General features: G+C 39.5%; 1 protein-coding gene across 4 annotated transcripts in view; it reads right to left on the bottom strand.

Moving 5' to 3' along the window:
• Positions 1 to 12721, bottom strand: part of LOC102592091 (chloride channel protein CLC-e) — a 43203-nt gene extending 30482 nt beyond the window's left edge. For all 4 annotated transcript variants that reach the window (XR_368677.2, XR_368676.2, XR_368675.2 and 1 more), the window contains exons 1-3: positions 12297 to 12721; positions 11825 to 12215; positions 2776 to 2973 (exon numbers count right to left, since the gene is read on the bottom strand). Coding sequence is in view for 1 of the 4 variants with exons in the window: in XM_006364275.2 (XP_006364337.1) it covers positions 2776 to 2973; positions 11825 to 12215; positions 12297 to 12674 (967 nt within the window). In the remaining 3 variants the exon portion in view is untranslated. The remainder of the gene's footprint in view (positions 1 to 2775; positions 2974 to 11824; positions 12216 to 12296) is intronic.
• Positions 12722 to 13124: the final 403 nt, after the last annotated feature.

The raw sequence follows: 13124 nt of genomic DNA on the forward strand, positions 1-13124 counted from the left end.
CAGTTTCTGGAATGAACTTTGGTTAGGGGAAGAGAATTTGAAGATCATGTTCCCAGATCTTTATATATTGAGCCTACAACAGATTGACACTGTGGCACAAGTGTGGAGCCCTCAAGGTTGGGATTTGATCTTTAGGAGGGCTTTAAATGACTGGGAGGTTGATAGAGTAGCAGGATTATTACACACACTAAATGCATTTGCAGGTGTCACTGAAAGTCCTGATACTCCAGTCTGGAAAATGCACAAGAAAGGGATTTTTTCTGTGAAGTCTTGTTACTGGAGCTTAAACTCTAATCAGGCTATGGAAATGGAATGGCCTTGGAAACTAATTTGGAAAATCAAGATCCCTCACAAGGTTTCAGGTTTCACTTGGTTGGCAATCAGGAAAGCATGTCTATAACCCATGAAGTGTTACAAAGAAGAGGTATACAGATTTGCTCAAGGTGTTTCATGTGTGGGGAAGAGGCAGAAGTTAATAGTCACTTATTCTTACACTGCAGAACAACTGCAAATCTGTGGGACATGTTCTTATGTATACTTGGAGTTAACTGGGTAATGCCCAAGCTACTTTAGAGTTGTTGAGACAGTGGGAAGGAGTGGGCAGAAGAAGAAGATCCAAAGAGGACTGGTGGAAATGCATCCCAGCCTGCATCTGGTGGACATTGTGGGAGGAAAGAAACGAAAGATCACATGATGGGAAACTTAACAGCACTCAGAAAATCAAGATGAATAGCTAGAGCCTGCTGTATTTTTGGTGTAAACAGGATTTGGTGGGGGAGGTAGATAGTGGATTTTAAAGCTCAATTGAGCCTGCCCAGTTTTTGGCTTTTGAAATCCCCCCCTGGGGGCTGTAAATCCCACCTCATCAGGCTTTGCTGATGAGTTTTGTTGTGAATATAAAGTTACCTTATCAAAAAAAGAAGATGTTCCACCTGAAACATCTTTTCCCTAGCCATCGCACCCCAAAGGAAATTCTTTGCAACCTTCTATCTTACCTATCACACTGGTAAGAGCATTTAACAAGGACATAAATAAGTAGGAGATACTCGACAAAGTGTTATTCATCAGCATTTCCTTCCCCCTCTTTTGGACAAGTACCTTTTCTGTCAGTCTGCCAGCCATTTCTCTACCATCTGGATGACCGGATTTCAAACGTTGTGATTTGATGCGCATGGGGAAGCCCAAGATAGGTAATAGGTATCTTCACCTACAATGCAACACTTGAGCCAACAAATCAATGTTACCAACTTCTTCAGTCAGTACGATCTCACACTATTCTGAGGTTGATTTTTAGTCCTAATACCACCTAGAATCAAGTCAACACTTGTCCAATGTATTTCAACTAGATCCCATCTGCATCACAAAACACCAAAGTATCTTTTGTAAATAAAAGATGTGTAACCAATACAAAATTGTCACCACCAACTGTGGCCTTGAAACCCTTGATATGTCCGCCTAAAACAGTTCTATCCATCATTCTGCTCAAAGCCTCCATCACCAAAATAAAGAGCATAGGTGATAAAGGATCTCCTTACCTCGATCCCCTCGAACTACCAAAGAAACCACATGGATTTCTATTCACCAAAATTGAGTATCTCACAGAAGAGATGCAATAACTGATTCTTTTCTCCATTTCTCCATAGTCAAAACTAATTTGATGGATACTATTGTTGAATTCCAAGATAGTAGTGCACTCGTCTCCTTTTTGGACTTTAAGGAAACTATTTTTTATTTTTTCCAATTTCCATCATTTCCTTTAGTATTTTTCTTGAAATAATAGGATAAAAATGATAGCAATAGGAGGGCGTGTATTCTATTATATTGATGTACCGTACCCATTCATCTCAGGCTACCAAACTTATGGAAATGCATTTCTTGAAGCATTAAATGATTCTACTTTTTTATAAAAGTAAATTGCATTAAGGCGTTAAATGATTTTATCCTATAGATTCTTGGAATCAATATAGACTTAGCGGAAAAATAGAACACAACTAAAAGGTAAAGCTCCTTATAATCAAACCCGACTATCTAGACAAAGGTTTACTCATGATGGTACATTTACATTATGCTTTAGTCTATTTAAAGATTCGTATGTCCATTGAAAACAACTTCTCTACCTTCACAAGGTAGGAGTAAGGCTACATAAACACCACTCTTCCCAAACCCCAAATGTAGGATTACACTGGGTATGTTGTTGATATCTAAATAGAAAATGCACAGAACCTCGGCATACTACCAAGTATTAATATTCGAATTAAATAGGGCTACCACTAAATGGAGTAAAATGAATAGTGATGATTTGTATAGCCAATCATAACTAGGTTGTTATTGAGATGTATTTGTTGTCAGTGTTTTTAAGAGAAAATAAGCGCAAAAAAGTGACAAGGTCCGTGAGGCATAAAACAAGAAGTAAGCACACACTTCTTCGAAATGAACACATAAATGTCAAACATATATGAATTTAGAACTATAGGAATCAAATTGCAATTGGAAAAACTAATTTCAGCATATAATATACAATAATGCAGACATAAGTCCAAGTCCTCAAAGTTGATATTCAAAAAAATCGACCGCTTCTTGTTTGGATCAGTGTGTGTGTCATTGTTTGAGGCACAGATTTCTTTGAAGCACATGGCTTCACCTATGAAGTGATCACCCCACCCTTTGCATCTCCCTTATCCAGCGAATATGGCTTTTACCAACTCTGGTTGATGTTGCTGTAAGTTGTACAAATATATTTAAGATGCAAACTTGAGGGAACAAGTTCAAAATTACCCGTAGGTGTACGAAAATCATATGCCGGGACTGCAAATGCAGGTTCTGAGCCAAGACCAATTTCTGAGACTACAGAAGCTATAACAGCACTCAGAATAACCATTGAAGTTGTATTTGTCAAGGACAAAGACTCTGCAGGTGATGGCCATAACACAGATTCCACAGCAAAGAAACAACCCGCAACAGCAGCATTAAATCCTTTAAGTAGAAAACAAGAAGAGTTTCAAAGTGACAAACAGTTTAATCATGGAGAGAAAGTCACTGAAAAGATGTTACAGGAAATTATTAGCAAAACAAGAAGTAAAATATTTCCAGAAAATGAACTCCTACAAGGCAGAAGATGCTGACAGCAGATAGAAAGAAGAAAATGTTCATTGAACATCCACCGACAAATCAAAACTATAGAAGAGGAGCTACATTAGCTTGTTAGCAATGAAGAATGACAAAGAAATATGTCACAATAACTGATCCAGAAAAACGAAATAGTTCACAATTATTACCACTCTTGCTCTTTTCCTGCAAAGTTTCCTAAGATGAAACTGCATTAGGTGACATTCTGTTCCTTTTTTTTTTGGATACTAAACTCAATCAACTTCCATTCTTTTTTCTCTTTCTCAGCAATGGCCGCACATATTCTGAATTAAGTTCATAAAATCTTTGCCTGTTAATGAATTTTTTGTCTTCCAATAAACACAAAAGACATTTGGTATTTATGTTCCTTGTAACAAATCGTTTGAGATCAGATTCCACAAATCATCCTTTAGGAATCGACAATTGTGAACCATTTCATTTAATTTGGACCATTGATGTGAAATCACCAGCTAGATACATCCCTGCATTGTTCCAGAAAAATGGCAAATATTTTATTAAGGATAATATCTTAATGGCAATGCAAGAAGCATTATCTAATACAGGGACAGAATGGTCGTCTTCCGTCAAGATGTCATTCATACAGTATCCCCGCTCACCAAGTTCAAGTTCTCACAGTGCAAAGGAGAAGTGATATAACCATGTAGGCATGGAGAATACTGTAGAAACATTCAAGAAGTGTTCTATTAATTGAGGGACAAGTTCATTAGGTGACTTTGCAAAGATGGTGGAGTTATCATTACATTAGCAACTAGTTGATGAGCAGTCTATTTTATCTAGTCAATGAAATTAAATGGTTCATATAATAAACGGTACTACTGACACTAGCATTATTCAGTCAAAAGGAAGTGAATTTCCCTTGATGAGTTGAACTCTGTACAATAAGGGGAAACTACAAAGAAGTGGAATATGGACATCATATCCCGTAGCAAATAGAGTAGCCAACTTACAAATGAACCATCTATTCTTTCTAGCCCCTTCTTGTCTCTTCGACTCTATTTACCATCACACATAAAACCATACAAACTGATCCATGTTAGCAATTAAATTGCAGGAACTATACAAAGCCAATCTATGTCAGCAGTACAATTTCAGCAACATATGAACCCAAGAGCAGTTGGGTATGTTCCTGCAGTAGAAGTCACAGTTCATAATTCAAACATAGACTTACATTTTGTGAATGACTTCCCCAAGATACTTAACAAATTATATTTTGATTTTATTTAACTTCAAGTACTTCAACAACAAAAAGGACCTGGCAGAATTTTGGAAATAATAAAACCTGGGAAATCCTCTAAAAACTAGTTCAACCCTGAAAATAATGACAAGACTATCTCTATAGAATATGTGCCCCTTCATGGACTTTCAGAAAGAACTCTGCAAATGCCTAGTGGTTTTTTTACTCAGTTGTCAAATGAATGAGGAGTTGCATTTTCTATATTGCAAGAGTCTTTGATTTGGTGATAGCTAACTCGCGATTTCAGAATGAGGAGCACTTGGTCACCTTTTGTAGTTCGGTGGAAAAGACTCAAATCAATTACCTACTCCTTACGAAGAGTGATAGAGGTTTATGCAAGGATTATAAGGTTATCCCAAGTGAGAACCTTACAACCCAACACAACACAAGCTCTTAGTAATGGATCTAGTGATTAAAAGAGGAAAAAGAGGGCTTTGTCTGACCAACCAAGGATTAAGTTGGGGGGCTTGACTAATAATTAAATTCAGGAGTTGGGGGAGAAGTTGATGGCTACCGGGGCCTAAGAGAGTAATGGGGATGCAAAAAGTATGTGGATTAGGACAACTAAGAGTATTAGGGAAGCAGCTAAAGAGGTGTTAGGGGTCTCGAAGGGTAATTTTGGTGGACATAGGGGGGACTGGTGGTGGAATAGAGAGGTCCAAAGGAAAGCTTTAGACAAAAAAGGTTGCTTCCATGAAGTTACCAGTTACCACAGAGAAAAAATGAGGAAAAGAAGAGGCCAAATAGGAAGACGTATAAGACTATGAAGAACGAAGTAGGGACAGTGGTCACGGCGGCTAAAATGACAACATTAGAACCCTTGTATGAAGAACTAGAGAACAGAGGTGGGGAAAAGAAGGCACGAGAAAGGAGGACTCGCGACCTAGACCAATTAAGATGCATTAAAGACAAGGATGGCAAAGTATTGGTAGAAGAAAAACACATAAAATGAAGATGGTAGCCAAACTTCCATAAACTCTTAAATGAAAAGGGGACAAGAATGTAGTGTTGGGTTCTTGTAATGACCCTCCTGGTCATTTCTGTGTGTCGTTTAAAGCGTCTAGTCCCATGTGCTCCAGTATGATGCAGTCGAGTTGGATGATCGTTTGACATTTGTAGAGGAGCCAGTTGCCATTCTAGCCAGAGATGTGAGGAGATTGCGCTCGACAGCCATTCCTGTTGTTAAGGTTCGTTGGAGGCATCGTCCAGTCGAGGAGGCTACCTGGGAGACCGAGCAGGAGATGCGAGAGCAGTTTTCCAGCTTGTTTGAGCCTTCAGGTACTTCTTGATCCTTTCTTTCGCGGACGAAAGTCCTTTTTAGTAGTGGATATTGTAATGACCCTCTTGGTCATTTCTGTGTCTTGCCTTCTGTGTGTCGTTTAGAGCGTTCCTGTAGCGACCCCAAGTCATTTATGACTTGCTGTGACTGACAGTTCGGTCACCTGGTCGTTCGTTTGGTCTTGGTGCGAGTTTTTGTGTTTTGGAGCTTATGAACCTTGAACGATCATTTTCGATCAAAAGTTCAAGAAGATGACATCGTAATCCAATTCTGACGATTCCATCAGCTCCGGAAAGGTCATTTTGGGATAGTAGCATGGTCAGCATGACTCCCGAGGTTTTCAGTGTGAGTCGGTGCGATTAGGCGTTTTAACTTTAAATTTAAGCCTAAGTTTGACTTTAGTCAACATTCTGAGTAAACGCGCTAGGATGAGAATTCCGTCAGCGCGGTTAGCTCCGGAATGTCGAGTTTGGTCTAGATTGACCCTTCTTTTGTGTCCTGAGGTTTCCGATATTTTTCGAAGCCTTTATGTGGTTTTTAACTTAAAATGGTGTTTGGTGTGGGACCCACTTTTTGTCAAGATGACCTCGTATGGAAATTTTGACTGTGCCATTGAGTCCGGAATATCAAATTTGGTATGGTTGCATATCTCATTTGCGTGCATGGGGTTCCGAACGAGTTTGGAGCACCCCGTCAGAGTTTTTAAGTTTTCGAAAAATATGCTGAAAATCTTATATATAATGCAGAAAATCAGCAGTTTTTTCAAAACTTTAAAATCTCCTAACTCTCTCATCTCTCAACCGAATTAGGCGATTCGAAGTGCGGGAGCTTCGTATTTTTGGTGACTTCGCTGTAGAGTGTTCGGAAGTTGCCGGGTGCGAGTCGTTCGAGGTAAATTTGGTTATAAACCTGACTGTTAGGCCCATTTTCGAGCTTTTGTTTTTGGTCTTCTTGTTTGGGTCATATCTCACTCATTTTAGCTCGGTTTTGGGTGATTCGAAGTCCCACGTGTTGAAAATTATTGTGGCTACGTCGTGGAGTGTTCAAGGAGTGTTGGGCACCATTCCATTCTCGTAAATTCCGAGTTTAGACTACTGCATGTTTTCTTTTAAGTTGATTAAGTGTGGTTTTCTTGCATGTTGGGTTTTGCTGCGTTTTGATCCCCGAATTGTGTTTCATTTTGGAACACAAGTTCGAGATACTATTTTGGGTCTCTTGGCGGAGTCAAATCCAGACAGTTCGGTGCGGGTCCCACGATTCCCGTTTTGACTCCAAAATTGACTTGTCTCCGTTTGTTGTATTTTGGCGTCTAAACGACCGTACTAACGTTGTGATCTTATATTTGATAGAGTGACAGCTTTCAAAGGTCGTTCGGGAAGGAAAAGCTCCGGCAAAGTGATTTGGAGCGTGCACAATCAGCCTTAAGGTAGGCTACGGCTTCCTTTCTATTAGATTGAGCTTAATTGTGTGAAAGCATGTCGATTGGAGTGAATTGGGGGTGGGTACTAGTTTCCTACTTTACTTTGATTAGATACCCTATGTTAGGATCGATTGGCCATATTTCGGGTGTAGCATCATGTTAACCGATTTAGTAGAGTTGCATGCTTATGTGTTAAATGTTATTGTATGCTTGTATGTTATGTGTTGTATGTTTTGTGTTGTATGTTTTGTTCATCCTTAACCGTAAGCATGATGTCCTTAGTCTAGGTTAGACTAGCATTGCCTTAGACTTATGACCCGTGTGAGTTGGATAGCCTTGACTTTCTACCGACGTCGTTCGGATGACTTAGCTCCTTGCAGACTGGAGTAGCAGACTTAAGTATGATAGTTTGAGCCTTCGATTAGGCGTTATCGCTGCTTGTTGCACTTCTGTATCTTCTCCCTCTAATTTTGCAATTTCGACGCATTCTCAAAGGTTCAGTGCATCACTAGAGGCATGGGATTGAGATAGTATAGGCTTGGAGCCTTTTCTGTGATTTCTTGGAGTGGACGGTGTTCCACGGTAGCTGTTGCTGGATTGGATCCTATTGGAGATACCATCACTCCTGGGGTCGTTCTTTCTAGCTGGGCTGGGAGCGTATCGCTGATTGGGCAGACTCGGTGATTTCGGCGATCGCCCCCGGGCCTCTATTTCTAGCTGGGCTGGGAGTGTGCTGCTGGCTAGGTGTCCCCGGGTCGCTCTTTTTAGCTGGGCTTGGGAGCTGACTGCATGGTAGGACGACTCGCGATATCTACCTCCACCCCCGGGTCCCTCTTTCTAGCTGGGCTGGGAGTGGATTGTATGGTTGGGTTCCCCTCTTTCTAGTTGGGCTGGGAATGCACTGCTAGCTGGGAGGAGTCTGATGGATTATCTTGGTTACTATCGGTTGGGAGCCCGATTTTCTTTTTTCTCAATAGACTTAGCTATTATGTGTACATGTCGGGCTTATGGGGGTTCGTTCAGGTTTTATTTAAACTTGCGTACGAGTGTACCTTCTAGGCTTATGGGGGTCCAGTTAGGTTTAGTTTAGTTGTACTTAGTTTATTTTTGGTATGCTCGTATGCTTTCATTTCATATCCAATTTGACCTCTTTGTGCCTAGATTCTATCATTTCTTATTGTTTTTACCCTTTTTGCTCAGTCGGCCTTTGATGCCTACTGAGTACATGTTGTTTTGGTACTCATGCTACACTCTGCATCTATTTCGTGGTGCAGGTCCCAGTACCAGTTACCAGCGGTGATTAGTTCTAGCCTTCTTTTGCAACTGTGACTCGGAGACGAGGATGAGCACTTGACGTTTTGGGTTTGTTCTGTCTCCTTCTTTTGTTTTACCTAGTCTTGTTGCTTTTGAGACACGTTTTGTTGTGGTCCACTTTTGGGACTTGTACTCCTTATTAGACAGCTCTGTACTAGTGACTTCCAGGTTCTGGGAGGGATTTCTGTATATATTTATTTTGGTTTGTTTCCGCCTTGTTGTCCTTGTTTAGATTATTGTTTTCACTAGTTTCTGCCCTTACTCTCATTACTTGATGTTATGGGTTACGGGTTGGCTTACCTACTGGTAGGGTATGTAGGTGCCATCATGACTCGGGTCGTGACAGTTCTTTAGAGCATTCCAAAGGCCTTCGAGATTTTGGATATTATAGGTTATAAAGTTTGCGGAGGTTAAGAGACCAATTCGTAAGATGACATGAGAAAAGCGACCTAACTAAATGAGATTCCGATGGAATTTTGAAGAGTACAAGCAAAGTAGGTATGTAATAGCTAACTGGGCTGTTTAATGCCACTTTTGGGACGACTAAAATGCTTGAAGAATGGAGGTGGAGTATAAAGATCTTGTTGTACAATAACAAGGGTGATAGTCAAAATTGAAACAATTATAAAAAAAAAAATCAAACAACTAAGCCACACTATTGAAGTTGGGGAGAGGGTGGTAGAAATAAGGATAAGGAGGGATGTGTCTATTTCTAAGAATCAATTCAGATTCATGTTAAGGCCATCGACTACGGAATCATTTGTCTTTTAAGGAGATTGTTGGAACAAATTAGGGATAGGAAAAGAGACTTGAATACGGTGTTAATCGGTGTATAAAAGGCATACGACAAAGTCTCAAAGGAGGTTTTATGGAGATGCTTGGAGTCTAAAGGATACATGTGGCATACATTAGAGATATAAAGGACATGTACAATGGAGCCAAGACCTAAGTGAGAACAATGGGAGGAGACTTCGAACACTTCTCATTTAAGATGGGTTGCATTAGGGATTAACTTTTAACCCGTTTATAGCATAGGTGATGGATGAATTGGCATGGCATATTCAAGGAGTGGTACCATGGTGTGTGTTATTTCCAAATGACATGATATTGATTGACATACGAAAGAGTTAACGATAGACCGAAGATTCGGAGATAGACTCTAGAGAGTCTAAAGGTTTCGGATTGAGTAAGATAAATACAGAGTGCAAGTTCAATGATGCATCACGGAAAGCTGATGTGGAAATGATGATTGATACACAAGTTCTCCCTAAGATAAGGAATTTCAGGTATCTTTGATCAATAATCCAAAGGAATGGGGAGATCGATGATGATGTTACATATTCAGTGTCCTTTGTGATAAGAACATTCCACCAAGACTTAAAGATAAATTTTATAGAACGGTGGTTAAAACAACTATGTTGTACAAGGTAGAGTGTGAACCAATCGAGAACTCACACGTCCATGAGAAGAAACTAGCAAAAATGAGGTTGCTAAGATAATGTGAATGCATACTAGGAGAGACAAGATTACGAACAAGAATATATAAGACAAGGCGAGACTGGCCTCCGCGGTGTACAAGATGGGGGAGGTGAAGCTAAAACCGAGATGATTCAAGCATATGGAGAGGAGGAGCGCAAATGCCCGAGTGAGGAGGTGCAAAAAAATTGGAAGTGACAGGCTAATGAGAGGTAAAGGTAGAGGTAGACCGAGGAAGAATTGGAGAAAGATGATTAGACAAGACACACATTCAGCTCACCGAGTACATGACCCTAAATATAAGAGCATGGAAGTTGAGGATTAGGATAGAAGGTTAGTAGACAGTCGAGCGATTTCTCTCTTTTGGAGGGACATTCCTAGTTTAAAGCACCTTATTTGCTCCCTCTTCTCCTTACCAGTATTGTTATTGTTATTCCATCATTATCTTATTCGTTAATTGTAGTGCCGATGTTGTTTCTTTTACTTCGGTTATCTTTACTATTCTTGTTGTTAATATTTTTCTTATCTTCAATATTTTCATCATAGCTTCTTTATTCTTGTAATTTTCAAACCTATTTTTTAAAATATTTTTCTTGAGCCGAGGATCTATCGGAAACAGCCTCTCTACCCACAAAGATAGGGGTAAGGTCTGTGTACACCCCCACCCACCCCACCCTCCCCAGACCCCACTTGTGGGATCACATTGGGTATAATGGTTTTGTTGTTGTTTTATACTGCAAATGCCTTGTATTAAGGCTCCCCAAGAATTGCTTTATACACGTTCAGTTAGATACTGAGAATATTGGGAAAAACAAGTAGAAGACTCAAACCAAATAATTCCAGGTTTTTTTTATGTAATTCCATTCCAACTTGCTACTCGAGCTTAAGATTGCTATACATAAAAGTAAATTGGAGTTTTCCTTGTCTAGCTATCAACAGCTAGCATGAAGCATTGCTTTTGCTAATTCAACTTGAAGGGAGACAAAAGTCGTCTATTAAATCATCCATATCTCAATACTCTACTACTACATAACTGGAAGAGACCTCAAGCAACATAACTACACTATGTGGTTGGGGTAAATGTCATTTATCACTACAGATAAAGATAATCATAGACATTATAAGAACTTACAACATGATTGATTATATCTGATGAATTTGAAAGAAAAAGACCAAAATAGCACACGTATGGTAAGATTGAACCTTGTGGATATAGACATGAAATAACATTTTAGGACATGTCAGTTTTTTCTGTTTGCTGAACTTTTGATACGATGTGAAAAGTTCAATGGTAAGTTTAGGTCCATAAGCTGCTGGGTAAGTGATTGGATTCTTACCTAAGGAAGAATACATCAATCAATGTACATTCACTTTCCTTACCTATACTTCAGTTTGAGTATTTTGCTTTTGACAGTTGCCTACTATGACACTTTGAGGTCATTTTCATTTCCAGCTCAAGGTCAAGGATTGGGGGAAAAGCTTTACTTCTACTATATAATAAGCCTGGAAAAAGTATTAGCTTGCAGGAACCAAGAAGTTGTCTGGCTCAACTTTATTGACAGCCAACAGTTTGAACATCTAGAGCAAGGAACTGGTTAAACAAACCTTCAGAAGTATATCATAGTACTAAGCAGAATGTAGGCACTGGAAATTGATGTTCTAATTATTGCATAGGAGTCTGGTTTTACCCGGTGCGCACCCAAAGGGTAGCGGCTACGGATTTCCCTTGTCATCAAAAAAAATTTATAGCTGATATTGCATCTCCCCTCGAAATCAAGAAGTAAGCTTAACTTATAGTTGGTTTTGTAGTGCTTCTGCTTGCTTAAGGGGTTCACCCTTTGTACAGTTTATTTGGTTTGCGAGATGCAAACACGTTCGCATTTACAGGCTACACGTAAGTATAAGAAAAATGTACCATATTTAAATCAGAACCAAGAATAATGAGGGAACATACCAGAAGAGATTCCAGCAGCTGATCCAGCAGCCTTGAGAGATAGCTTTCTATGAGCACCTTTATCGAGCAGAGCTCCAATTCCCTTGGCAACTGAAGTACCAATTTCAACACTTGGGCCTTCTGGTCCTAAGGAATTTCCAGTTCCTAAAGTGACACAAGCAGCGATTGTCTTCAAAACTGGTCTCAAGACAGATTTAACAGATGATGTCCAATTTCCTTGCGTTGAGACGTCCAGTGTAGCTCGGAAAGTGTTCAAAAAACTGACTAGCAAACCGCCAGAAGCTGGTACTAAGATTACACGTTGCCAAATTACTCCAATGGGCTCCTCCCTTAACCACGAGGCACCTCGAGACGGAATCCCATCCCAACAAAAATCGCGTATTTCATGAACCTAACCAAGGGAGATGTCAGTTATTATATGAATATTCGGAGAATAAGATGAAAAAAAGGAAATAGAAAACCTATGACGCACCGCAGCGTTGAAAAGCACGACACTGATACCGGTGAAGAGGCCAACAAAGCAAGCGGAGATTATTGCCGTGTTGCCTTGTGCATTTATCTGGATACCACTATCACTATCGTCGCACTTTTCAGCAGAGGAGCGTCCGTGTCCGGGAGGAAGAGACGGTCGAGCCCAACGCCAGCAATTTGAACAACGTATTCGTACGTGTCCAGGAGGAAGAGACGGTCGAGCCCAACGCCAGCAACTTGAACAACGTATTCGCGATTGATGACGACCAAATCGAGGGCCAGACTGCCAGAATGGAGCTTTATCGTTGTTACAGCGACGGGATATGGAATTCAACCACGAATTTGGAGTGCAACTAGTCGTCGACAATGCCACCATCATTATTTCATGTCTCAATAACTTTGTGAAACCAATAATAAATCTACCACATTATTTATTTTATTTATTTACAATATTGCTGCATCACAACTTCTTCTTTTTAAAATCCCACTTTCATTTCTTTATCTTTTATTTTCTTTTGTGGATGACTTCTATTTTCCAAGTAAAATACTCAAATCCTAGCTTTTCCATTAATCTATCTCTCTTCGATATTTTATATTATATATATATATCTTAAAAGCGAACTTTCTAACTTAAATATTAAATTATTATAATGTCCCAACTAAAAATACCTCCTACTTTGATTGTTAAATTACCACAACTAAAAACACCTCATAATTTGAATGTTAAATTACTATTATATTACCTCAAATTAAAACCATTAAATTTAATATATCTTCTATATTTTCTAATTATTTATATTATATTAAAAGCATACACTTTTTCAGGTTG

Source organism: Solanum tuberosum, unplaced genomic scaffold, assembly GCF_000226075.1.
Source record: "Solanum tuberosum cultivar DM 1-3 516 R44 unplaced genomic scaffold, SolTub_3.0 scf00488, whole genome shotgun sequence".
In the NCBI taxonomy this organism is placed as follows: domain Eukaryota; kingdom Viridiplantae; phylum Streptophyta; class Magnoliopsida; order Solanales; family Solanaceae; genus Solanum; species Solanum tuberosum.